This window comes from Electrophorus electricus, chromosome 16 (genome assembly GCF_013358815.1).
Source record: "Electrophorus electricus isolate fEleEle1 chromosome 16, fEleEle1.pri, whole genome shotgun sequence".
NCBI lineage: Eukaryota > Metazoa > Chordata > Actinopteri > Gymnotiformes > Gymnotidae > Electrophorus > Electrophorus electricus.
In genome coordinates, this window is record NC_049550.1 from 11887893 (window position 1) to 11915151 (window position 27259).

General features: G+C 41.6%; 2 protein-coding genes across 2 annotated transcripts in view; both read right to left on the bottom strand.

Moving 5' to 3' along the window:
• pibf1 (progesterone immunomodulatory binding factor 1) overlaps positions 1 to 15455 on the bottom strand; it is a 31055-nt gene extending 15600 nt beyond the window's left edge. Inside the window, exons 1-10 of the mRNA XM_035535138.1 lie at positions 15323 to 15455; positions 14655 to 14912; positions 14139 to 14239; positions 13792 to 13990; positions 12960 to 13079; positions 12376 to 12509; positions 11002 to 11110; positions 10734 to 10915; positions 10403 to 10528; positions 9047 to 9145 (exon numbers count right to left, since the gene is read on the bottom strand). Of these exons, the coding sequence (XP_035391031.1) occupies positions 9047 to 9145; positions 10403 to 10528; positions 10734 to 10915; positions 11002 to 11110; positions 12376 to 12509; positions 12960 to 13079; positions 13792 to 13990; positions 14139 to 14239; positions 14655 to 14903 (1319 nt within the window). The 5' untranslated portion in view covers positions 14904 to 14912; positions 15323 to 15455. The remainder of the gene's footprint in view (positions 1 to 9046; positions 9146 to 10402; positions 10529 to 10733; positions 10916 to 11001; positions 11111 to 12375; positions 12510 to 12959; positions 13080 to 13791; positions 13991 to 14138; positions 14240 to 14654; positions 14913 to 15322) is intronic.
• A 1169-nt stretch (positions 15456 to 16624) lies between these two features.
• On the bottom strand, positions 16625 to 27083 carry LOC113577651 (verrucotoxin subunit beta-like). The gene is made up of 5 exons (XM_027010428.2): positions 26979 to 27083; positions 22342 to 22434; positions 18066 to 19757; positions 17593 to 17702; positions 16625 to 17290 (listed from the first exon to the last, which is right to left on the bottom strand). Exons 1-5 carry the CDS (start codon positions 27055 to 27057, stop codon positions 16970 to 16972), a joined length of 2295 nt encoding a protein of 764 aa, XP_026866229.2. The 5' UTR covers positions 27058 to 27083; the 3' UTR covers positions 16625 to 16969.
• Between the last annotated feature and the right edge of the window lie 176 nt (positions 27084 to 27259).

A 27259-nucleotide genomic window follows, 5' to 3' on the forward strand; every position in this document is an offset into this window, starting at 1 on the left:
ACTGGAATGCAGTGTCACTGCGCGCCTGTGACATGGGCAAATAAGGGCTCTGGACTTGGGGAGAATGGTGGAGGTAGAACCATCACACCAAGGGGTGGGGGGGGAGATGTACACCCCCTCCACAGCAGCAGTGATGAAATGGTAGAGGCTGACTGGGTTAGGTGCTAAGGGAGACCTCACCGTTTACATCCCGACTGCTTGGCCTTTTTCTGCTTTGGTTTCTATACATAAAACAACCCAGCCATGTGGCTGGCAACAGCTACATGCTGGTCCCAAGCCCAGATTAATGGGAAGGGGGGGAGATAGCAATGGAAAACTACTCCACTATTTTTGCCAAAATAATTTATCGGAACAAAACCGAAGAGACTCGTATATGGTGTCGGAAGGTGGGCCCCCTGGGCCGGAAAGCACCCGACAATCGGCCAGGGAAGAAGAAGGAGAAGGATGAATTTCAAGTAGCTTGGGATTTAATGATGTGAGCTGGACAAAGCCTTGTGGACTCCAGCCTGCTGATCCCACCCCAGGTGAAAGAAACTGCCTGCCTTTAACGAAGTTTCACAACTTTGGGACATGGAACGTGCATGGCCTGAATACAGGCAAACTGGACATAGTCAAAGCTGAAATGGAACGACTCAGCATTGATATTCTTGGTATTAGCGAGCTACACTGGAAAATTACACAGTTACTCTGGAAATGACATCAAACAATGGAGTAGCCCTTATAGCGAATAGGAAAATCGCTAAGGTCATCCAATGTTTTAACGCCATCAGCGACAGTCATTTCTGTTCGCTTCAATGCAAAGCCTCGCTCACTTACAATCCTGCAGGTTTATGTTCCCACCACGGACACAGAAGAAGAAGAAGATGTAGAAAAATTCTATGGGGAGCTCCAGCAAGCAATTGACCAAGTCCCCGCCAAGGACACCATCTTCATTGCCAGAGATTGCAATGCAAGTAGGTGCGGGAGAGGAAAAACCAGTTGTAGGAAAATTTGGACTAGGAGAACAGAATGAGGCTTGTGACCATTTGATTCAATGCGGACAGGAAAATCATCTATTGACTGCAAACATGTGGTTTGAGCAACCAAAACGCCGCTTATATATGTGGACAGCTCCAAATGGACAACACCGCAACCAGATTGACCACTTCCTGTCAACAACGAAGGAAGAGCTCAATGCAAGCAGTCAAAAGGCTTCCTGGTGCGGATTGTTGTTCTGACAATCAGCTGCTTGTTGCACGAATCAAACTACGATTTAACACCATCAAAAGGTCTCCTGAAATGCAACGTTTTGACACAAATAACATCCCAGTTCAATATGCAGTTGAAATAAAAAATAGATTTCAGATACTGGACACAAATGCGAAAGATCCAGATGAACTGTGGGAAAGAAACAAATCAACACACAGCAAAGCAAACTATTCCATGAAAGAAAAAAAAAAGAAGGAAAAAAAAATCACATGCAAGTAAAATTCTACTGAAGATTATTCAGAAACACATGGCTACATTAATTGAAAGGGAGCTCCCAGATGTCCAAGCTGGATTTCGTAAGGAACGCGGAACTAGAGATCAAATTGCAAATCTGGGCTGGATTATGGAGAAGACCCGTGAATATCAAAAGAATCTGTACGCGTTTTATTGACTACAGCAAAGCTTTTGACTGTGTTGAACACGTCAAGCTGTGGAAATGTCTGAAGGAAATGGGCATCCCAGGACATCTGGTAAAACTAATTCAGTTGCTCTGTATAAGACAAGAAGCTACAGTCAGAACAGCTTTTGGTAACACTGACCTGTTTGAGATCAAGAAAGGCGTGCGACAAGGCTGCATTCTATCGCCAGTCCTGTTCAATCTGTATGCCGAAAAGATTCTGAGAAGATGCAATTTGGATGAATCGTCAGTTGGAGTGAAAATTGGTTGGAGAAATATCAATAATCTTCGATATGTTGATGACAACTTTGCTTGCAGAAAGCATAAAAGACCTAAAATATTTGATCCGACTTGAAGAAAGTGAACGCATGGGACTGTACCTGAATATCAAGAAAACAAAAAAACTGACAACAGGCAATGGTAGAGCACATATAAAAATCGACAATGAAGAAATCGAATCGGTTCAACACTTCATCTTCCTAGCATCCAAGATCAACTGCAGTGGCGAACCAGGGCCAGAAAACAAACGAAGAATCGCACTGAAGAATTGCCGCAATGCAATGCAAGGGATGGCAAAGATATGGAAGAATAAAGATATTACCATTGCAACAAAAATCTGCATGGTCAATGCAATCATATTTCCAATTCCCATGTATGCATGTGAAAGCTGGACCCTGAAAAAGGCAGACAGAAGGAAAATTGATGCTTTTGAGCTATGGTGTTGGAGGCGAATGCTGTGCATCTCGTGGACGGATATGGTCACAAACAGTACGGTTCTAGAACGTGTCAAACCAAAAACATTAGAGGGCAAAATCACCAAGCAGCAGCTCTCCTATTTCAGATGTGTCATGCGAGCCAATTCCCCGGAAACATCACTAATGCTCGGCGTTGTTAGTGGGTCCAGAAGACGTCGACACCAAAGAATACGTTGGTTAGATACAATCAAGGCTGACATGAACATGCAAATGAAAGAACTGAAAGAAGCTGTCAAAGATAGGAAAGCTTGGAAAATACATACATAAAACAAAGAAACAAATTTTCTAAGAAACATATAAACCAGAAAAGATCCTGCAAAGCCAGAGCAAGTCAAGGCCTTGAAGAGGTGCAGCCACCAAACGAGGTATTAACAACAAACGTTAACCGATTAATTACTGCCAAGCGGCGTTTTCACCCGGTGCGCTCTCTGGGTGGAGCAGCAGACATGCTGGCACTTTCAAGAGAGACACTTCAAAAAGGCAGCTCTGAACATTAACGATGCCAAGTTTGGAAGAACACGCTGATCCTGTACGAGCCCCCAAGGCTGTAGCATGCGAGTCCTCTGAGGCAGTTTGGAAAGCTTGCTCAGGCAACACGTACGTCACTGTGCACGACCTGAGGGGGCTACCTCACGCGTCCCACGTGCATGTCTTCAATAAGTCACAGCCAGACCCAAAGCTGCATGTGTCTGTACGCAGAAGGCCTACCTTTACCTCAGTTTGCTTTTTATAACTTATTTAATACGATCACATGTAAATATATGAAGAGGAAATAATCATTTAAAAAATAATGTTGCGAGTACAGAAGGTAAATCAACAGAAAAAACGTTTTGACTGAACCTTTGATATATCCTAACAGTCATATGTGCGCTATACCCAGTGCTGAAGAGAAATGAAGACTCAGAAATAACACTGCACCTCTGGAATGATTTAGAATCATTTAATTAGTTTCACATTCCAATGTTCATATATGAATGGACGCTTTGGTCACAGTCTCCACAGGTAGCAAATAGCTCACTCTGTTCTGACCAGCTTGGCTAGTCACTCTTGACCAAGATCCACTGACTGTTCTAGCCACTACCAGAGGGCAGAAACCGCACTGGCTGCATGCGGCGCACCTGCAGTGGGCTGCACTGACGCACTACACTTCAGCACAGAGATGACTCAACGCATGAAGGACCGGCTGGTGACATCACCAGACCTACCCGAGTAGATCCATGCACCAGACCCCCCCCTTCCACCAACACTACATCAAGTTCGGGCACAGGAACAGAATGATGACTCAATAACTAATTGCACTCTTCTCAAGAGTAGGGAAAAAAGGGACTGCAAAATTAGATTTACTGAAGACTTTCTGGCTGTGTTCTGAGAATGAAACATACGTAAAGCAATGTAAACATCCCATCAGATTTAAAATGTTTTGGATTTTTTTCCACCTTTCATTTTGAATAAGAGTTGGCAAGGGCATAGACGCCAAAGGAGCATGGTTAGGATTTAAGTACCGCGCTTTGATTGGATGTCAGGCAACCCAGGCAACAATGGGCTAATGTGAAAAATAAATAAGCTAGAATGATGCCATGATTAAAGATGTCATGTCAAACAAGAAATAGCCATTCCCTCTGAAGCCTGTGAAACTACGGCAGGCATCTGATGTTTGTCTGACTCTGTTCTAATGAATACCGCCATGAACAATAATTACAGGTATTAACTTCTAAAAGGACAGTTGTTTCCCTCCTTCGCTTTTATCATTCCTGAACTGACACCCATGCTGTACCCTCCAGGGGTGGCTCAGGAGTAAAAGTATTAGACTAGTACCCAAAAGGTTGCTGGTTCAAACCCCACCACTGCCCAGCTACCAATGTGGGGCCCTTAACCCCCAATTGCTCAAACTGCACTCATTAACTATTGTAAGCTGCATAAAAGCATCTGCTAAATGCCATACATTTAAATGGATATTTGCTGATTTCAGAACTAATCTGCTGTGTCGTTTATAAGATGACATGATCACAGACCTAAATAATGACAATACAGTGTGTCCTCACTGGAGTATGCTTTACAGGGGTTTAGGCCACGGCGGGGCTTTGGAGGCATCTGGCTTCTTACAAGAGAGCAACTTTCCCAGCAGGGCAAGTACAGGATAAAGTACAGTAACTACTTCAGTACATTACAGAATGCAAGTTACGGGCAGGTGAGGGAACTGGGTAATTAGGACATTAGCACGCTACGCTGGTGCCTGTTTAATACTGTGCCTGTGCTCTAGCAATGCTGCTTCACAGGAAGCCTTTTCTTTGCAGCAGCAGAACATCTGTCTGTCTCTCTCATTTATATGGACTCACACGGCAACTCAGTAGTGAAAATTGCAGTTCTAAACTTTACTGTTGTAAACATTGTTGTCTATGCAACCCGTTTATTTAATTTATTGATCTAACTTTTTAGTCTCCCACCTCATGCATATACTACCAACAGCACCGTGTCCCTATATAAAAGCATAAACGAATAATGGACACACTAATCAGAAACAGGTATTTTCCATGGTGATGCCACAGGAAAACATAGCATTTGATAAAGATCATTACGCATGGAGTATACCAATAAGAAATAAAGCCTCATGACTGTTTTCTACAGCAACCGGGGCGGCGTGGTGATTTCTTCTACTCTGGATGCAATAACAAGCCTTGTGGGCAGCAGTGTAACTAAGAGTTATCAGCTATATCTCTATGTACCATCATAGTTCAACATACAGGAGGAGATGCTGTTGACAAGAAGACAGTGGCATTTATTAGTCATTGATCTGGCTGATATGACTGACAGTAACAGACTTGCTCTGTACCAAGCAGCTAGCTTAGTCACTGCTAAGCAAGCCCTCTAGCCACTACCAGAGGGCAGAACCATGCTGGCTGCATGTGGCTTCACTGATGCACTACACTTCAGCACAAAGCATGAAGAACTGGCTGGTGGCATCACCAGACCCCCCCTTCCACCAACACATGAAGTTGGGGCATAGGAACAGAATGATGACTCATTAACTATACAGTGTTCACACACATTACAGCAGCAACTATTCCACACAGAGACACACAGACACAGACACAGACGACACACGTTTATTTGGTCCTCTGTAGAAACTGTGGTATGGAGGGAAAAACGTGCAGACGTGCCAACAAGCACTACTTGAATTCTGAATATAACAAGTCGAGCATCTTCAAACCTCATTTTCAGGGGTACAGCAGATCAGACTGAAATATTAGGCAGGGTACCTTTAAGCTCGGAGTGTACTTGTGCACTTACATTCTCAGTAATTATGTCAATACATAAACCACCCAAAACAGAACACCTTTTTTTGAGAAAATTTAAATACATATTCAAGTCCTTCCACTATAAAATTAGAAACATTAGATTTATTTTCAGTACCTAACAGAAAAGTAATGAGACCACACCCTGAAGGCTTGGGCAATAATGTAAATTTAGACAAGTGATTACCATCTCTAATAATCATAGCACTATTTCCGTGTTGGTGTAGTCCCTATGAAGTCTAAATGCAGCATCTCAGTGGGAGAGTGATGGAGAACCAAAAGCTACGCTAAAGGACAACAATAGTTTTGATTCATGTGCAGATACCCAGCCTCTGAGGAAATGTTTTTTGTTAAAGCAGTACAGCAATAACTGCTAATCCGTTTACCTTTTCAGCCTTTCAGACCAACATGCATGCGATTTAAAATACTTCAGCAATTTAAATTCAGTGGGCACTGGACAGAGTAATTGTGCTGACTTTTGATTTTTACTTTTCACAACACAAATATGTTTTCTAGAAGCAATAAAAAAATGTTTTAAATTATATTTGTAGTCGATTCGTAGTATTATGTTTGTAATTATTCCTAATATTGGGGGGTAATTGTGTAATTCTATTGTGTGTGCGCGCCTTTTAAAAATATTGTGATTATTTACTACATTACAACTTAACATGAACCATTTACTCCTTATTCTTTCTCCAACCACCTATTGCCAACTGCTGTTCAACTTAGGAATTGAAGCAAAAGTTTCTGAGAGAACTTTTATGAACGATTCATGCCTCTTTCTTTACATTAATGCACTTTTTTTTTTTTACCATGAACGCAAGAGATTTGTTTATTGTGGATATGCATATTTGTATCATGACATTATTTATGTTCAGTAAAAGTGATCTTGATTAAATTAATTTCCTTTTGTGTTTATTTGAAGATAAATCACAGATTAGTCAGTCAGCGACGTGGACGTCAAATGTTTTTACATTATCTAATCGTTATCAGATGATAAAATCCTGTGATGATGGTTTGTATGGACACTGTATGAACAATGTTTGCACTCACCCAGACTGGCTAATGAGACCTGCAGAAAGATAATGCAGGAGCTTGTAGGTTGGTCTATATCAAGGGCCAGAGAATGAATACCTACACAGTTGGTCTATATCAACCATCAGTGAACGCATCCCCAGCTGAGGACGCTGGGGCTGAAGAAAGCAGAGCACCTTTCTATGAAAATGGTCCAATCTGTGAGACTGGAATTGTGACAGTTTTGTACACCTCCATGACACCTTTATGGGTGTGCTGTAGCAGTCTCACTGCCCACAGGACTGTGAAGAATCCTTTGCGGGTGGAGGACAATCACATACATATGGGTGGTGTGGACAGGACAGACCAAGTGTGCACGTACTATTAATATGGGTGGTACCACCATATCTAGCAGCATGTGGTAGAACTCGCCTTGGTGGAAGCCAACATTGTTTTGTTTTTTTAAGTGTGACAACTGGTAGCAGGACGTCTAGTTAAAGGGGGACTGCAGAAGTTCTTTCAGATCTCTGAACGTCTGATGGGATGGCATGTCCTTGGCCAGAATTCCTTGTAAAAACCAGATTGCACACTCAGACAAGTGTCTCTTTTGTGTATCTATTCAACTTAGCACTTGATCTAAATTTGATTACTGGAATGGTGCTCGGCCAGTCCTTTCTGATTCATTGACATTTTCTTAAGAAATAAATCATGTTCGAAAGTATTAACATTAAGTTTGGTATATTAATATTGCATTTGTCGGCAAATGGTAAACGTTTTTAAGATGGGGACTCATTTCTAAGTATTTTTCACAGTTGTAAAGTTGGAGGACACAATGTAAGGGACCAGTGCTTCAGCACTTTTTAGCAGTCAATACATTAAAAAGTAATTCAACAGTTATGGAAAATAATTAAGTTACATTTCTTTAATATAGTAATCTTTAGGATTACCTGTTAAAATGTGTCTAACAATCAGTAATCTGCAACAAAATACATTTTAAAGAAACCCTCAACCCTGTTTTAGAGTGTTTGTAAAAGGAGAATAGTTAAAAGAAATTTGAAAAAAATCAGGTGGAAATGTGCATGTACTAAATTAGTACCAACATACTAATTTAATAATTTTAATAATTGCAATATTCAATATTGTTCATCAGCCCATGCCTAATGCCATTTCTATCTTCACCCTCATTAAAATATCACAATATAATACAACTGAATATAAAAGACTGAAGTTCAGCATCTTAGAAATCAACATCAGCATCTTGGTTTGCCTACATGTCTTGAGACTATGCTAACTGACTTTCAGAAATAGGTGGCTCTTATAAAAGGTGTTAAAATTGCATATGATAAAACATTACTTTTGGTATTACTAGATCTTGCTGCTGCATTTACATAAATTGGGTAGATCCTACACATCTTCACTAGGCATATCAAAATATCAAAATACTATGCCTTCTATCATCTCAAAAAAGAAGCTAGAATCAAAGCTTTAATGTCTAAAGATTTAAGGCCTAGAAGAAACTCAAACTTCCGCAAAAGACCATTCAATATCCACAGCCTATTCAAATTTTTTTTATGCCAATTCTAAAATCACCACACTCTACTAGTCTATACATCATTAAATGGATTAGGTCCAAAATACATTTTGAAATGCTTATAGCATATAAACACAGTAGGTTTCTTAGCCTAATAAATACAGATCTGTTAGTAGAGCCCAGGATTTCAACTAAAACACAGTGCAGCAGTGTCTAGCTTTTTATGCACTATACACAACCAAAACAATTTCTAGAAGGACTTCCCAAATGTAGCTATTTTTAAATACAGATTAAACCTTACTATTCTCATGTGTATAATTGAGCTTGAAGACTTGTACATTATTTCAGCTACATTTTAACACTGCACGTTAAATTATTTTCATCCAATTTAAATTAATTTTTACTTTTTTATTCCAGTGTTAGCCAAGCTTATTCTTTTAATTAATGCCCTTATTTCATTACCTTTTTATTTTTATCTTTCCCTCATGTAAAGGACTTTGACCTCCAGGTATGAAAATGTACTATTAATATAGAATTGCCTTACTATAGAAGTCTAATCCCATCTTCTGAAAGTGTGTCTTTCACAGGAAGTGTCACTGTTACAACAGTGGACTGTGCATACCACCTCTCTGTGTCATACTTTTGTAAAGAACATTCCTCTGGGGGTTTTTTTTTAATGAATTTACAACCAAGATCTTGGCTATGTGATGAGGAAAAATGTCACGCATGTTCAGCGAGAAAGGGCTAGCCACGGCTGTTCTGGGATCAGTTTCCCAGAGGTCTAAAGTGTGGATGCACAGGAACTCACTGATCCAGGAGCCGGTCGTAGTTGGTCTGCGCCTCCCTCTCCGCACTGACCGCTCGTTCTTTCTCGAGGACAGCATTATCTCGTGCCTCACGAAGGTTCCTGCAGGGAAGAAAGAAAAATTAAGACAAATATATATATTATTTTATTACAAGTCTGGAGTCTGGACAGGGCCCCGTTTCCCAGAAACATTGTATTGTTGAGATCATCTAGAGAGAGCGAGTGTTCAGTGTTCTTGCTATAACATTTAAAGACAATCTTTGTTTTATGGAGCTTTTGGGAAACCCAGCCCAGTTAGAAATGCATGTCAAGTGTGCTGACCTCATATAGATTTGCCAAAGCATAATATGCACCATATTAGTTAAAACCTCGACTTAACCCCAGCCTAGCCATTGGGCAATGAATCACTAATCAGGCATTAGAACTACATAGGAGTCATTAAACTGACATTTTTAAATTCTGTACTGCAGATCACTGAACCTTTGGCTAAAATGATCATTTTCCTCAGTGACTAATTAACCCTAGTTCTTTAGCAAGGTGAATTCATTCAACTTACAACACCCCTGGTGGCCATTTAGGGAATACCACCCGTGGCTCCATGGGACAGCATGTGAAGTCTGTTGACACTTGATATCTCAGTTCTTTATCAAAAGAAAGGATTCCCAATGACAAGGAGTTCTGGCATTATACAGTGGTTCCAGATGCATACCTCACGTATTTACGATTCTTCTGTTTTCCCCGCACTAAAACAGGGGTTTTCAGCTCTAATTCTGCAATTTCATGTTTTCCCTGGTCTAGCACACCTGAACATGCGCACCAGCTCATTATCAAGCCCTTCATGAGCTGGTTCAGGTATGCTCCACCAGGGAAAGCATGTAACTGCAGAACTGGTGATGAAAACCCTGTTTTCAAGGTGGGAAAAGAAAAGACTGGGTAATAGGAGGGAGGTGAGGCCTTAGGACTGGAGGTGAAAAGCCCTGCTCTGATGCACTGGATCCAACTCATCAGGTGAAATGTCAAGCCCTATAGTTCCTGTTCTGGTGAGTTATTACACGAAAACACAATATGTCCAACTGGGACCATAAATTCTCCAGACTATCAGTTTTCTGTCTGACACATTAATCTTCTCTCTCCCTCACACACACGCACAGACAGGAAAAAGTGTGTATGCCAATGTGAGGCAGACTTTCTTCCAGCATTGTGGCACAAACATTCAAGACAACAGCTAGGAACAGGACACAAGCTGAAAGGGGCACGAGCCTCTGACTTTGAACACCAGCAGGTGACGCTTGCGCGGCTTCGTGGGGCTTTTCTGTAGGGAGCGTGCAACGAGCCATCAGGCTTTAGCAAGGACGTCACCTGTTCTCCCGCTCATACATCTCCTTGGAGGCACGCTGCAGGCTCTCGATCTCGCTGCTGGTCTTCAGTCGGATGTGCTCCAGCTCATCACGCAGTTTATTCTCGTACTCGGTCTTGTAGCGCTCCCTGGTGGAGAGGAGGGTCAGAACTTTCTGCAGGGATGACAGTGCCCAGCACACCAAAACAAGGCTGATCTGATCGGCTAACTGCTGCGTCTTTCATGAGCTGTCGGGCCAAAGTGTGTGTGTGGGCAGATGGGTGAAGACCCTACAATTAAACCCAGATCCCAATGCTCAAGGTGTCTGGAGTCCGTGGGCACGCGAACACAGACCTGGAAGCCACATATTTGTCGTAGGCTTCCTCGCGGGCCTTCTTGGTGTCATCCAGCTGGCCCTGCAGCCTGTCCAATCGCTCCTGCTCATGGGCACAGCGCACATTCAGCTCCATGTTCTGCCTGGATAGGTAGTCCTTATCCTTCTGGAGCAGAGTGACCGACTGCTGCAGGGTGGCCACCTGCCGGGGAAGAGGAGGAGAGTAGAAAGTGCAAGGATGAAGACGAGATTTATTTGGCCGTTACCGTTTTACTGAGAGTCCGTTACCGCTTTACTGAGGTCGTTCCTCTCCTTGGTCAGGGCGGTCTGTGTCAGGTCCGTCATCGTAAGCTTCTTTCTCAGCTCCTGCACCTCCCCTTCATAGCCGTCTCGCTCTCTGAGCCAAACGAGAACAATCTAGCTTCCATCACTGCTGAGCTCACCGACTCTCACACACACACACACACTCACACTCACACACTCTCACACACACTCACACGCACACACTCACGCACACTCACTCACGCACACACACACTCACACACACACTCACACTCACACTCACACACACGCACTCTCACACACGCACTCTCACACACGCACTCTCACACACGCACTCTCACACACGCACTCTCACACACGCACTCTCACACACGCACTCTCACACACGCACTCTCACACACGCACTCTCACACACGCACTCTCACACACGCACTCTCACACACGCACTCTCACACACGCACTCTCACACACGCACTCTCACACACGCACTCTCACACACGCACTCTCACACTCACACACTCTCACACTCACACACTCACACACTCACACACTCACAGCAGGTAGTCGCAATATTAGAAGAGCATACATAAATCTGCTTAAGGGAACGTATCAGACATGCTGATGAGACAAACTAAAGGTCAAACACTGGACAGGGTCATTTACCATGACCATGGTCAGATTAAGCCCTTTTGTTGTCCTAGGCTATGAAATTTAATAAGAGCAATATAGATCTACATCATAATGAATATGACAATAGGAAGCATTAAAAACAGTATGTCTACACTAAACCTGATGCAACAGGAAAATAAGCACACATAGGCACACATTCTGAACAGGACTAGAGCCTAGCAAATGACTGTTAGAAATGACAGTTGCTTGACCAGTTCTAAAATATATGGTTTATTTAGGAGTTTTATGTATTCTCAGCTTGTGCTCTAGCATTGCTTTTGTTTGTGAACCTCTCTCAAAGTTCCTGGGAGCTGCCATCATTTAATGCATTTTGCTAGCTTGTCCGAAGAAATGCTAAATGTAAAAACAGGGGGGGGGAGAAGAAAAAAAAAAAAAAAAAAAAAAAAAAAAAGATTCCAGTCTTGTTTGTCTCTTTTAGCCCTTTGCTCCGCACACCTGTAGACCACAGGCTTCAACCTCTGTAGCCCACAGTTAATCCATCAATAGCCACGACACAGCCCCCTCCTCCCCAAACACAACAAAGCACTTCAAATAGATGAGCTTGTTGACTGACAAGATCATAAATTGCAGGGATTGCAGGGAGGAAAAAAACTCAACAAGTTGAAACACAGAGTTGGGTGTTAAATGGGCCAGAGCCTCGGGAGGATAACTTGATTCCGCATAACCTGCCTGGCAACTCCTCACCCTCACCGCTTGACTTTGTCGTAGTTCTGCCGTCTGTAGTCATCGTCCTGTATGAGCTGCTTCGTGTCGGCCAGCTCCAGGGTCACCCTCTGACAGCGGAGCTCCAGCTCAGAGCGGGCTCTCCTCTCCTCCTCGTAGCTCTGAATGCAGGTTCAAGTGTCAACAAAAACGGGGGAAAACCATGCCGCTACTCAACCCAAAAAATAATTGGACCGAAGGCCCAGATTCTCCAACGCTGCTGAACAGTGCGCTGTTAAGCTCAACTTGACTGTTGTGGGCAACTCTGTTTTGACCTTTGTGATGACCTTTGAGGTATGGTTGTCAAAAAGATCCTCATGGAGTTGCAAAGCCAAATAAGATATACATAAGACCAGTTACAGATTAATCATTTGTAGTTTAAGATGCCATAAGTATGCTCTCAAATGCAAATTTGAATTTGTACAACAGATACTACTATCAGATCAGCTATGATCAGGCGCTCCAAAGACCATTTCTGGCAAAACATTATAGAAAAACTTGCACCGATTGAAACCTTTTCCCAAGGATTATGTTTACTACACCAGAAGCATGTGTGTTTGGATCGGTCTTACCTCCATGAGGGTTTTGATCTGGTTGCGATGGCTGTCTAGGTCCTCACTCATGTTGCTCTTCTTCACCTGCAGCTCCGTCACCAGTGACCTCAACGGCATCACCGTCTCATAGAAGCGGACCTAGGACCATAGAAGCCAGCCAAATCATGGTCTGGTAATTCTACATGGATAACTTCAGAAGCCATCTGCCAGGGTCCAGGATTCCAAATGGGGATCATCTCATGAAACCTTGTCGCTGAGCCTGGGACCATCTGGTCACTGAGCATTTGCACAATGAACAAGAATATCTAAGGTCTTTGAGTGGTTCTCATTGCATGGTGAGAGGTTCAGTGATTCATAACCATGCTGATATAATAAGCAAGGCGTTTGTCACTGTAAGTCCTCGTTTGTGAATGGTGTTAATTGCTAAAGTCAAATTGTTGCTTTGAGTAACATAGAATAAATTGTGAAGCCTTAATACACACGCACACACAAGAAGACCAAGCTCAGTTACAAATATGGAATTAAAAATGGTTACCAAGCAAACATGCAAATTCATTAGCATGTACCAAAATATGTTTTTGATAACCATCAGAAAGGGATCATTAGTCATTTGACATACTCAAATTTGGCAGACTGCAAACCTACAAAAACAAACAGCAAAAACAGAACAAGGTTTGTAGAAACAACAAACCTAGGGGGCATTTAATAAAGTTGGACCATTTCATGCAAAACAAGATTGTCCAACAAAAAGTATTCCTTACTTCTTATTCTACTGGACTGTCTTGAGTTTTGGCTCAAGTCAAACAGCTAACTGAGCAGTCTTGCAGGGTGAGATTCCCCGTACGCTCACCGCCACATATTCAGAGATGGAGAGCTTGTCTTCTGGGAGCTCGCGCAGTTCCGAGTACTTCTCCTCACTCAGCTCCAGGTCTCGAAGACTGCGGCGGACATCACCGGCCCGCTCACACAGTTGCCGGTTGGTCTCCTCCAGCTGCTTCTGCCGCACCAAAATGCCATCCATCTCTTGTTTCCTCAGTGCCTGCTGCTTCCTGTACAACATGTAAGCAGGGTGGAAACAAAATGGCACAGAGAGAGACCAGTTATGAATTTGAGAGAGATGCAGACATGCATGAAAACTTTTTTTTTTTTAATCCAAGAAATATTCGAGGACTAGCATATTTATCACTGGCGTCTGACCTGCTCTCATCCTGTTGGAGTTTTAGCTGACTGTCCAGGCGAAGGGCGAGCACCTGTTTCTGATGCAATGCGTCATTCAGTTGTTCTTCCAATTCTTCAATCTATATATACAAATTAGTCTGATCAGAAAAAAATTCTAGAGAATCTATTTAATGTAAGACAAAAGAAGATTATATTATCTAAATATATGCAAATCATATTAGAAGGTCAGTATTAGTAAATTTGCCAAGAACATATATGGTCTAGCAAAACGTCCAAGAAAAACTGATGAAGGTGCTCTTTTATAGGGAATATTACATTAAATAAAAGGGGAAAACAAGGCACTCTTCCAATCAAAAAAATGTGAAAACACACTTCATTAACTACATGGAAATTAAAAAAAGCTTAATCAGCAGCCTTCACGCCACTAGACATGGGCCTCAGTTAGCATGCTCTTAATCATATGGGTTAGTTGTTTTATTTCCATGTAGTTAATAACGGTTTGTTTTTGTTTTTTTATTTAATAGCATTCCGTACTTTGGTAAGGTGTTCCACTTTGAGATTATCAATCATGAGATTTTTCTGCGACAGCTCTATTTTCAAGAGTTGGATGTTATGGAGCAGTTCTTTCCTTTCCAGTAGCTGTTTCGTGACTTTACGTGAGCCATCTTTCTCGTCTGAGGACGAGATGTCTTCCGTGGGCACTGTGGTCTCTAGACTGAAGTCTTCAGATTCGATGGAGCTAGAGATGTTCGCGGTGTGGTCCTTCTGCTTTTTGGGTGCCATTTCTGTTACCTTGACCAGAGAGTCATATGAAAACGTTAAAGGTAACAACGTGTACAGCATTGTATAAATACTGTTTTATTCATTAGCAATTTAGATGTCAAAAAAGGTCACACCAACTATATTGTTGGGACAACAAACAAGAACTCACTTGGCGGGCTGAGCTAGCTAGGTTAGCTTCCTAACTATCAAAACTGCAACCAGCGATCTAGCCAACTATGGTTTCTTTTATTGTAGCCAGGATGGAAATCAGGAGCAAAAAGACTTTCAGACAGAGCCTAACTAACCTAACCTAGCTATCTTAGCTAGCTGGCTAGCTTGTGCGAGGAGTAGAGTTAGCTAGTTAACGCTAGCTGGCTGGCTGGCTGCTTGATAATAACTGCCATTAACGATACTTTAAGACAGAACCGACAGAATCTTACTTTTAAATATGGTGCATTCGTGAGGAATCGATAAAGGTATAGGCGTGTATATGTAGTCCGTTGCGCTTAGGTAAGCGGAGAGGAAGAGCGATAACATAACTTGCCTCTTCTCATTTCAAGCGTCCCGCCGCTCCTGGAGACTACAGGCAACAAAACAAAGCTGACGCGTTACCATCGACATTACAACGACGTTACAACGACATTACGTTAGCCTGACTGCGTCGCGTTTTACACCACCAGTGCCATCTATCGCTCACCACCGAAAGGTGAATAGTTGGTGACGGGACCTTTATTTTGAAAATCCATGAGGTAACCAGAGGATTGCGTTCCAGTAAAATTAAAGCACATAGCTATAGATTTACTTACATTTACTAAAGCACATAGCTATATATTTACTTACACACCTACCGATCTGTTTATTCAAGCATATCTCTGAGCAGTGCCTTGCAGTTACTTTACAAAATACATAACTTGAATAGGCATTTGTCAATTAACACAATCACAAAGATTTTATTGCCATGGCAAGTATTTGACTTTTGGTGTGTTTGCAGGTCTTTTACAGAATGACCTGCATAACCATAAACCCCTAGCCTAACAATAAATCCATAACCTAACCATTCCTGAATAACCTAAGCATAAATCCATTTTGGACAAGAACACATGGTAGATGGTCGCAGGGGTCTGTTTGAACCTGCCACATATAGGGCTTGGGTTTGGGTATATTCTCTCAAGTTTAGGTTTAGAGAAGTGTAGCTACCACTTTTGACAGCGCTTTTGAACTTCCAAAAACATTGAGCGGATAATATAATTCATCATAACAAGTAAGCTATAATTTAGTGTTAGTTACTACCCATTTGTAAAAATTTACAGTTCACTAAATTATTATCATATATGTTTTAAAACATTTAGATATATTAAAAAAAAGGAAGAAAAACATTAAAAATAAGGATCCAATTTTGCGACCAAGACAATCTTCATGTAAACACTCTATTGCACAAATGTATTACACATAAGGCCTATGGATAGCATAGGAAACCCAGACTAGAACAAATAAAATGTCCATTTGTTTGGCCAAATTTGACCATGTAAATAACTTTAGAACCTTTGATAACTTCCTCTTTTAGTATATTCCAATATTTTAGGTGTTTTCTTTTCATACATTTTCTAATGTTGGGTTTTATTGTTAGATTTAAAACTTCTTTATTCATTAATATTCCCAAAGTGTCATATGCATGTATGAGAGGGTTTGGTATATGGTGGTCGGATCGGTCGTGACAGAAAGGGTAGTGAAAAATGATCTGCTTTAAGCGTTAAACTTTTATTTGCCCAATCACACATTTGCCATTTTTCCTTCACCATACTTCCTTAATTTACATATGATCAAAAAATAAGGATCTAATCATAATGCAGAAAGACAACATTTCTATGATAATGATTTACATGAACGCCAAACTTTATACTACTAGAACTAAACATTCTAACACAATCAAATAATGATCAAATCAACTAGCACATAATTAAGAAATGCTGAAACGTAACCTTTAACATTATATTTAGCACATCTTACATTGGGTGAAGAAGATTGTTTTATTTTCTGAAAGAGTGGAATATTTCACATCAGTTCAGCCTGATTTAGTTCAATCTGGTTTACTTTAGAAAAACAAAACCAAGAGCATTGATATCATTACTGCTTCTCCCTACAAACCCACAACAAATCCCTGAACCCACATCCATGTGTACAGGGCTGCCTAGGCTTGAGCTTCTAGCAGAGAATGTCTGTCTCTGCCCATTTTTACGCACAACTTCAAATTCAACACCACCTAGTCGATCTCCAACCTGGTTTGGCCACAGTATCAGGGAAAGGAATTTATCTCCATCCTGAAACGTAAATGTCTTGGATGATTCGTTCGTGTGATGGCCAAAATGCTCCTTGTGATCATTACTGCGTGTCAAAGAGATAGCATTCACCTGGGAAAAGAGAATTATTTCTTTTTTTCTCATCACTACATTAGAATGGCTCATTTTCAGGGGCTATCAGTTGTAAAAACTGGCTGCACTAAACAGCAGTAGCATAATGTACTTGACCAGTATCTTAGAGGGAGAGGTGCATTTGTACAGTTATATATACATTTTCTGACACCTTAGAAATATTTGCTTTATATTTGCTCTCAGTTTTTTCAGGTTCTATGAAAATATTTGGTAAATAGTGTATTGTTAAATGCAAAAGATATTTAGAGGCAAGACAACACAAACGATGAAAAAATGCTCACTTTGTCGGTCACTGAAACAGTCATTTCCTTCAGTGGTCCACTGAAATTACAGGTTTTGAACGTCCACTCGGAACCTCCATTTCCACCCACTAGTATGGGACTAATTTTGTCTGTAAATTAGGATAGTTTTCAGAGCCACATTCTGCAGTTTTTAAGGATTTGTAGACATCTTCTGTACACTCTAAGAGTCTAGACTCTCATTTCTCATTCTTGTAACTACATACCTTTTCATTTTAATTTAAATGTGATTCATTAATGGTAGTTTACGTGCCTTAAAATGAATAACTAAATAATATGGAGATTAAAAGATCATTGCTGACATACACGACAGGAGAACCATTCCTTGTAGATTCATTGAAACCTTTTTACCTCTTCATGAGCCACATAAAAAAGACTTAATTCCATGCAAACATACAGAAGGCAAGATAGTTTATACTGTGTAAGCCTGTATAGAGGAGAATGAGCCTACTCACCATCATGAATGGGAGGATAGTAAACACATTCACTGGGCTCACTGAATCCCACTGGACCAACAGCTCTGTACTGAAAACAGTACTGTTTCTTTGGATGTAGTCCATTTAGTATGAAGTGAATCTGTGTATCTGGGGTGTCTCTGGTTACCCAAGATCCCTCTTGGCCACTTGGCTTTACCTCCCCGTATTCCACTCTAAACTGTATTGTGTCTCCGGTTGGCGATTTCTGGAGTATCAAGGTCAGACCTCCATCCTGGGTTTTTAGGATAGGTGGGGGAGGCCTAGACACAGGCTCGAAGTTGGGGTTGACCAGTCTGCCTTGTTTGTAAAGTTGGATGGAGGCACCTGGATTATTTGGATCAGGGAAGGCAGCAGTAATGAACCCGATTCCCTTCCTATTTTTATTAGCCTTTAAAAAACTTGTAAAGCGGGAAAGGGTCCGATCCATGTTCTTTAATACATCACCAGTGAACCAAGGCTCTAACTGTTGGGAAATGTTTGTAGTATGGTTTGTTTGACCTAAAGCTGCAGAGAACTGGAAGTCGTTTAATGTTTCTAGGTATTTGTCTTCATACCTGAGAGAGGTGAAAGACAAACACACAACTATATCAGCCACAAAGGGGATGATAGAGGAGGTCACGACTGGGGTGTCTTTTAGCTCTCTGGTATAGGAGCTCAGTATATTTATTTCAGTAGCAATGTTGTCCAGCCACTTGTTCAAGTTGTATGCAGTAAAAGGAGAGCTGTAGTGGGTGTTCAGGATGTCAATCAGCACCTGCTCCTCCTGCTCGCCACCTCGAATAGCACGCAGCGCTTTTTGCAGCGCGGTCTGGAACTCAAGCATATAATAATGCGGCAAGTGTTTAAATTTTTGCAACCTTTGCTTCACATCACGAAAATCATTTCTGCTTCTGATTGTGATCAAATCGTTGCACCTCCTCTGGATGTCCACTAGCTCTTCCAGTAAATGGCCTACTTTAGACACCAGACTCGCACTGATTTCTCTTTCTAATTTGGCTGCCCGATCGTCCAATAACATGAGGGGATAGAGCCACACCCTCACTGGCACAGCATCATCGTCTGTCATCAGAGAGGGAAGCTCCTTGTACAGCGTCACGACATCTGTGAATGTTATAGGGATTCTTCTCAAAGAAAAATCACCATACAATGCAAACCTGATCTTCTTAGCCATCTTTGTTTCATTCTCATTCAAGCTTACGGAACCGTCCCTCTCTATGGTAAATGAAGGAATCTTCTTGACCATTGTAAGAAGATTTCTCTCAACTTCCTGTTGGTCTTCATCATCTGAGGCTGTGTAACTGAACACCATGAAGCACTGAGCCCCATACAACACAGCTGTGATCATATGAGTAGCCAGTTTATGCTGAAACGCATATGTATAGGTGATATTGCCAAGCTCAGTCAAAGTGAGTTCTTCAAACCTTCTGATCTGGCTGTAACGCAGGGTGACTCGGGACTGGCGTGCTGAGGATTTGGAGTCCATCAGGTAACGGGCATAGCCCCCATCCCCCAGCATCCCCCCCCAAAAACTGGCTCTAAGGGATGTGCTCATGTTTAGGAGGCTGGCCTTTTCACTGAAAGAGTTAAAGGAAGAGACCTTCAGGTCTGTTTCATACTGTTGGCGCACTTGTCGATGCTCGTGTAGTGCTTCTTCATCCCACAGAGCAAAACCTGAAAAGAGAAGACGATGAGAACGTAATAGACATATCTCAAACTGATTTTTTTATGCCTTAAATCATGTTACCATCAGAATGTGGCATCACACAGTCTAAAGTACGTTCTAAAGTACTCTGACACTGGTTTGTATGAACTACTCTCCTATGTATACTGAAAAGAGGATTTAAACATTTCTACTGTCCAGGTCTGACTGAATGTGCAGCTGTGAACTAGTACTTCAAAAGAGAACAAGGTGTCTGCAAGCCTGCTACTGGCATCAGAGTAAGTATAGTTTCCCCCAGAATTTCATTTAGTTTATGGTGGTATTTGTCTGGTGGGGCTTGCTTGCATAACCTGCTTGCTGATGTTTGTGGGGGTGGGTGGGTGGGGGGCCATAATTGAACTAATTTACTATAATAATAATCTATAATTTGTAATATTAATTATATACTATGATAATAAAAGCAATAACAAGGCACTACAATGCAAATATTTTTGATTGCCATGTACATTATTTAAGCTAAATCTTTAAGTTTAACACTTTAAGTGACTTCTCCACTGTTCAGATGAACTCTTTCTAAACTCTTACTAATACCAGACTATTGCGCCTCCTCAGGATGCACCCTTTTGTTTCTGTTTTGCAAAAACATTTTTCAATATTCATCTGGATTAAGGGAGCAAACATTCAGCAAAATTAAATTAAAGATGGAGTCAGTAAGATTGAGAAAAGAGTGGATTTAGCTTGAAAATTCAAATGAGTACAACTACCAGGCCCCTCCCCCTCTCTGTCCGCTGAGCTCCAACCCACCTTCCAAAGCAGCTGTACATGTTGTGAAATGCCAACATTGACAACGTACAAACAAGCAGAATTAAACCTTTTAGACATGCAATGTAATCTACAGCAATATCTATTCGGTAATAGAACTAGCATATTTAGAATCAGTGCTTAGATAGCTGTTTGATCTCATTCCTACTCATGCCAGACCATGCTGGAGTTCAGAGATCAACCAATAAACAACTTGGAACACGACCTTCTGGAGACATCACGCAACATCAGCTTACTACAGGGACCAGGCCCTGAGACGTGATCCTCACCTGATGCCAACGGTCAATAGAGGGGACATGGCGGTGGATACGCAAGAAAACAGAAGCAGGGCAGGAGTCAATGCTAAGATAAAAGCTAACCATAGCCGACCAGCTGTACCATTCGTTTTGCTCTCTAACGTCTGGTCCCTGGACAATAAGATAGACTACATCCGACCCCAGCATGAGTTTAGAGACTGCAGTGCGTTTGATTTCACAGAAACGTGTCTCAGTGACAGGATTCCTGACACCACCATCCATCTGGATGGGCTTGCAGTGTTTATGCTGACAGAAATACAGTTATGTCCGGTAAAACTCGAGAAGGGGGCCTGTGGGTCTACAGCAAAGAAAAAACAAACCTGTGCTAGTCTCCAAGTACTGCTCACCACCGATGGTGTTTGTGACTGTTACATGCAGACCCTTTTATCCACCGTAGGAATTCAGAGTGCTCAGAGTTGTGTTGTACATCCCCACCAACAATATCGTGGAAGAGGCACTCTATGAAATGTATGGGGCCATTAGCAAACTACAGAACTACAGGACAGTTTATTATTATTTTCATCAAATCATCTATGTCTCACAAAAATGACATTTAGAACCACTATTTTTAACACATCTTTATTCACTGTCAATGCAAGTTTGTTCTAATACCATTTCCTTAATGATTTAAATAACACTTATAAAATATTATTTTATAAAGTAGGCCTAAACTAAAAACTCATTGTTTTCCCCCCCTTATTAATTAGTCTGTCCATTATTCGCTAAGAATTTTCCAAAATGCACCCCAGAGCTAGTAAAAAGAAAGTAGGAAGTAAAATGCATTTGATGCAACATGACAAAACTGTAAACTACTTTTGATTTGGGTGACATCATTGAGTTATATACAACTTCAAATTGTTCCAAACGTGGATATGAACGTTAAATTAAACTCTTCTGCAGATGGACAGGCAGATTTCTGGATATTTTGAAAAAGGTGGGGCTTCCAGTGACTGAGTAGAATCAGAGTGGCACAAGCCAGCAGGAGCAGTGAGCGTGACTTCTGAGCAAAAAGACTGAACAAGAACATAAATGAATAGAAAGACTCTGGAAAACGTAAAGGGCTTAGATTTTCAGTGGACTAAAAGAGTAGATTCTTTGGTGCAGTGAATTAAGAGGCCTGTGGTGACAGCCGGGTCTTGGAAGTGCTACAACCGGGACATGGGTGCAGTTTGATCCTCATTTTAACCATTATTAACCCTTATTTTAACCATTCTTTCATGAAACTTTCTTTTATTTTTAGAGATTGTTTTCCTAAAATAAACAGAATATTTTAGCCTAAGTTTGTCTTCTCACTCTTGAATAAATGAAATGTATTTTTGGGTTAGATAATCCTGTCATTGTGCAATTTAATTCTGAGTATCTTGCCAAACTTTGTCAACAAAGGTGGTAGCAGCAGACATACTACTGCACATTTTGGCAGGTTAGTTTAACACAGTTCACTATAAAAATAAACACTTAAGACAATGTAGAGTTCTACCTGGAATGAAGCTCTCAGTACGGCAGTCATACATCGAGCCAGGATACAGGGGTCTTCCCAGGGCTTCCATTTCAATAAGCACATCCCCCTTACCTATCAATGAGGAAATGGAGCAAGGTTTTGATCTGCGTTTCTGTTATAGCTTTTATTGTGCACAGTGTAGAAATTTTCCTTTGGCTACTCATGTAATTAAAAACATACAAAAACAACTAACCTGCTAAAACATATACTTGCTATGTTATACTTGAAATGTTGTGTTTAAATAAAATATAAGAATTGATCATTTCCACTGTTACTTCTACTTGAGTAATTATGATTTTAAAGTAGCAATACCTTTGCCTGAATACAGGGTTTGATTACTCTACCCACTTCTGCAAAGTATTTAAGTGACACCAGGATCACCAATTTCAGTTTCCCTCTCTGGCATGTTGAGCGTTTTTTTTGTTTGTTTGTTTTCGTTTTGTTTTTATTTTGTTTCCATGGCGGTATTTGCCATTTCGTTTGGGGTATTTCTCCGCCCTTGCCCTGTGTATTGTGATTATTTTTGCTTACACAAACACCCTGTGCTTTCCTCTCTGCGCTTTTGGGTCATTGTTTGTCATCTGATTCACATAGCATTTACGTTCAGTTGCTTGTTGTTCTCTGTGCCTCAACTCAGTCAATTTTCATCTTTGGTTCATGTTTTTCTTTTCTTCCATTTCCCCCTTTTTGTACTTGCTGTTCCTTTCTTCCTCTTGTGACGCCGGTGCCAGCCCATTGACTGCCCACGCAGTGCCCCAGTTACTGCACCTCACGGCACTCCTATGACTAGGACTCCTATGGCCAACCTGTCTCCAGAAGCTGTCTCACCAGTCTTCCAGTTTCCTGAACCCGAAGTTGTCCCTTCTCTGCTGACCGATTCCATGGCTCTGCTGCCTGTGGTCCTGGGACACCCTCTCTGTACGCTTGTCTACCTTTTTGTTTGTTCTCATGCCCTCGAGTGTGTCCCTCCCTGTCCCTGTGACTGCTTCTGTACCTGTTACCATGTCTACTGGCCTCCAAGCTCTATTCAGTCCAGCTGTCCAGGCCCCTATATGGTCTGGCATGTCATTCTCTTCTCCATCTTCGTTTAGTTCCTCTCTCAGATCCTGTCATTGTCCCATGTTATGATCCTGTCTTCATGTTGGCTCCTGATCTTATCTTGATTTAAGTTGTTGACCCTGTAGTTTTGTTTTTTTTTGTCTGTATTTGTTTTTTTGTTGGGGGGGGGGGGGGGGGTTCTGTCTTGGTTTCCCCCAGTGAAGGCAGCAGACAGCTTGTGTTATGCATCTGTGATACTACCGCGGCACTGATCCGATATCCGGGTAAGACGTGTAGGGCAATCCACAACTATGCGGATCTGGCAAATATCCACTAACACTGCATCCATTAAAATCTCCCATAATGAAAATGGGCAGATCCACAGAGTGGATTTCTGCAGTATTGTATCTTTCCATGATCTTTCATTATCCAGAACTAGCACATAAACTAAAATTGCAGCCAAATTCGCGGGAGAGATAAAAAAAGGTCTAAAAGAAACTAAGGATCTCAAAATCCTGAGAATGTAATTGCTCTTGTGTGCTGTGTTGCCCATTTATCATTGACATACATACGTAGTCCATCTCTGATTTATTTGATTTCAGTTCGTGTTTATCAGCCCTAATCATGATATATCCAGAGAGTGGCAAATCAATTGATTCAATTTTCATTCAAATTCGGTAAATCACATTAATTATGCTGTCTGAACTCTCTGTCATACTTTATTTTGTCCATCAGTTCATCCATGTCTGTCATTTTGGCTGTCAGTTGGCTAAGCTGAAAAATGGTTTTAGTAATATAGAGAGGGTGCATTAGAGCAGAGAACACACAATAGCTAAAGTGCAGAGACAGGCTTCATACTAGCTAGTCTCTCTGTTCTAACTCTAGGTTGGGACTCTGTGTGATGGAGCAGTGATCATGGCGCACACACCTCTTCAACTGTTCAGGCCCGTCAAGCCTGGATTGCTGATCTTTGCACACTATACCCAGAGACAACAGGTCTGTGATCTCTGTACACAGCACTCACAGAACAGGTCATCTCAGTCCAATGCATGTGAAAACATCGAAGGCAGGATTTTATGCTCTGTAATCTCTTCATCTTGCAAAATACACGATTGGGACAGCCATTCTGGATGGCTTTGGATCTCGTCTCCTTGCCCAGGTTTTGTCACTATCAGCAGAACATGGCAGTTACAGGAACGAGGCTGACCCTTTATGCAGGTCCTTAAGAATCTGTACCTGAGTTGGGGATACCTACATGATGAGAGCCCAGGCACTCTAAAATGATGAAAGCCCAGGCACTATTTTTTCTATTCAGGTTTCCCTGAAGGAGCTCAATTGTGTCCACAGTGGCATCATTAATGGATTGAGCATCGGGACATCACAGTAAAAGAAGGCATATATGGATTCAGATGCATTTAAGCATCAAACTAACCCATGCAGACGAATGTAATCCGAACGTCCAATTCAGCACTGATCAAAACCATTTGCATATGTATGACCCTAATTATAGCACTTTTGCCTCATAAAAAGGTCCGAATATAGGGTGCATGATATGTCATTTCTGCCATTTGAGACAAAGTTTAGACCCTTAGTTATTAGTCTGGCAAATCCAAATATTAGCATGGCCATGTAAGTGGGTAAAGGGCAAATCCTTTGTACTAATGTGCTATTATGTTATGTAATCAGTGTGATGTAATCACAGCAAAACATTTGAAGAGTTTAAAAACCATTAAGAACAGACCCACGCACCCCTTCAACCACTCAGGCATGCCAAGCCTGGATTGCTGATCTTTGCACACTACACCCACAGACAACAGGTCTGTGATCTCTATACACAGCACCCACAGAACAGGTCATCTCAGTCCACTGCATGTGAAAAAGTGGAAGGTAGGATTTTATTATCTGGATGGCTTTGGGTCTCGTCTCCTTGCTTAGGTTTTGACACTATCAACACAACATGGCAGTTACAGGAACAAGGCTGACCCTTTACATAATATTTCCTGACTGGGAAAGATATTGTCCCTTAAAGATATTAGACCTTAAAGATGCCAGGATGCTCATTCATGCCTCCATAACCTCTAGGCTGGACTATTGCAATGCTCTTCTAGCTTGCTGTTCCAAGTAAATCACTAAATAAGCTCCAGTTGGTCCAGAATGCAGCAGCTAGAGTTCTCACTCAAACTAGAACATTTGAGCACATTGCTCCTATTCGCTCCGCACTATTTAAATTCCGTATCGACTATAAAATACTCCTTTTGATGTATAAAGCTCTAAAAGGGCTGGCCCCTCTGTATCTCAGAGAACATTTTGAACCCTGCATGTACCCTTCACTCACAGGTCTTGCTGACTGTTCCTCAAAAAAAAATAAAAATAAAAATAAAGCAAGTAGCCGAGTGTTCTCTTATAAGGCACCCCAACTATGGAATGCCCTTCCTACCTCAGAAAGGGATTCAGACGAACTTTCAATATTTAAGACTTGACTGCTATTTAAGACTTGTGCTGTTTGCACAAGCCTTTGATTAGTATATAGTGCTCATGCAATAACAGTCGAGTCATTTTGACATGTACACATCTTTTAAGCATTATGTTGATCACTATAGTAAGTGACTATGTGCTGCTCTCACTTTGTATTGTCTACCCTTTTCCCTCCATTTCCCCATCTTATCCTCAGCCTCTCTCCTCTCTCCAAGATGCTCCTGCCTCGACACCCCAGTTTGGGATTAGAATTGGACCCTGATGCACCTCTGATCCTTAAACTGAGCCAGATCACTGAGCTACATTGTTTAATCTTCTAGCCTACATACTCTATACATATTTGTTTGCATATCTACTAATATATGTCCTTCCTCTAACTGCCTATCTCGTTTCTCTCTGAGCTATCTCTGCTCTTCAGGTGAAAGCCAGCAGAGTCTCCCTGGCCTGTCCCTGGATCAGTCTCCACCACCATGACGTTGTCTCCCTTTCTGCCTACCTGTCCCTGGATCAGTCTCCACCACCACGAGGTTGTTTGCTACTGCGTCCCTGATAAGAGAAACCCTTGACCTTCCCGGGCTGGCCTTCCACCAGACCTGGCCCTGGACATTGATGCACTGTTTCCATGTCACTCTTCAGAATTAGAGACTGTAATGTCGATATAACCCCCCCATTGCTGTGATCATTATTCCTGTTCACATTTGCTGTTATTTTTTGTTCATTTTCATGCATCATGCCGTCCGGTGTCAACCGGAGGAGGATGGGTTTCCCTTTTTGAGTCTTGGTTCATCTTGAGATTTCTTCACTGTTGCCTTTGGCTTGCTCTGTTGTAGCTTGGAGCCGGACATATGTAAAGCTGCTTTGTGTCAACAGCTTTTGTAAAAAGCATTATATAAATAAACTTTGCTTGCTTGCTTACAAATTGTTTGAGCTATTGCAAGAATAACACTTTTTACTCTTACATGGAGAAATATGACCTTCAGCATTTCATTGTAGCAGGGATTTACCATAGGTCACCACATGTTGAATTCCATTTAATCAACACAGCAAAATTTCTATTGACAACAGTACTGTATGTTCCAATGTGATTCCCCATGCCTACTTACTTTCCTGGGCATTGCAAAGCATCAGCAGTAGTAGGAGGCCAGTCAGAGGTACACTCAACAGCATTTTCTTTCTCCACATGGTCAAGGTTGACTTGTATTTCGAAGGTATTTTCTGATATTTTCTGGCAGATGAGTTCAGGGCTGTATGAGAACGTTATTCTCCCTCAAAATGATTTCACTGTACTGGGAGAGCAGCTCAGGTTTTTGCGAGGGCTACATATCTGGCCCCAAAACAAGTCACTGCACTTAGCCAGCATGCTATTGACCCCATATTTACAGAC

What these genes read in the sequence shown, in the direction of transcription:
- LOC113577651 (XM_027010428.2), bottom strand. Translation starts at nt 27,057, where the DNA reads ATGTGGAGAAAGAAAATGCTGTTGAGTGTACCTCTGACTGGCCTCCTA. An exon ending in TACTGAGAGCTTCATTCCAG is followed by an intron (nt 19,758 to 22,341) that starts GTAGAACTCTAC and finishes TTCTCTTTTCAG; the next exon opens with GTTTTGCTCTGTGGGATGAA. An exon ending in CTGTTTCAGTGACCGACAAA is followed by an intron (nt 17,291 to 17,592) that starts GTGAGCATTTTT and finishes CTCTTTTCCCAG; the next exon opens with GTGAATGCTATCTCTTTGAC.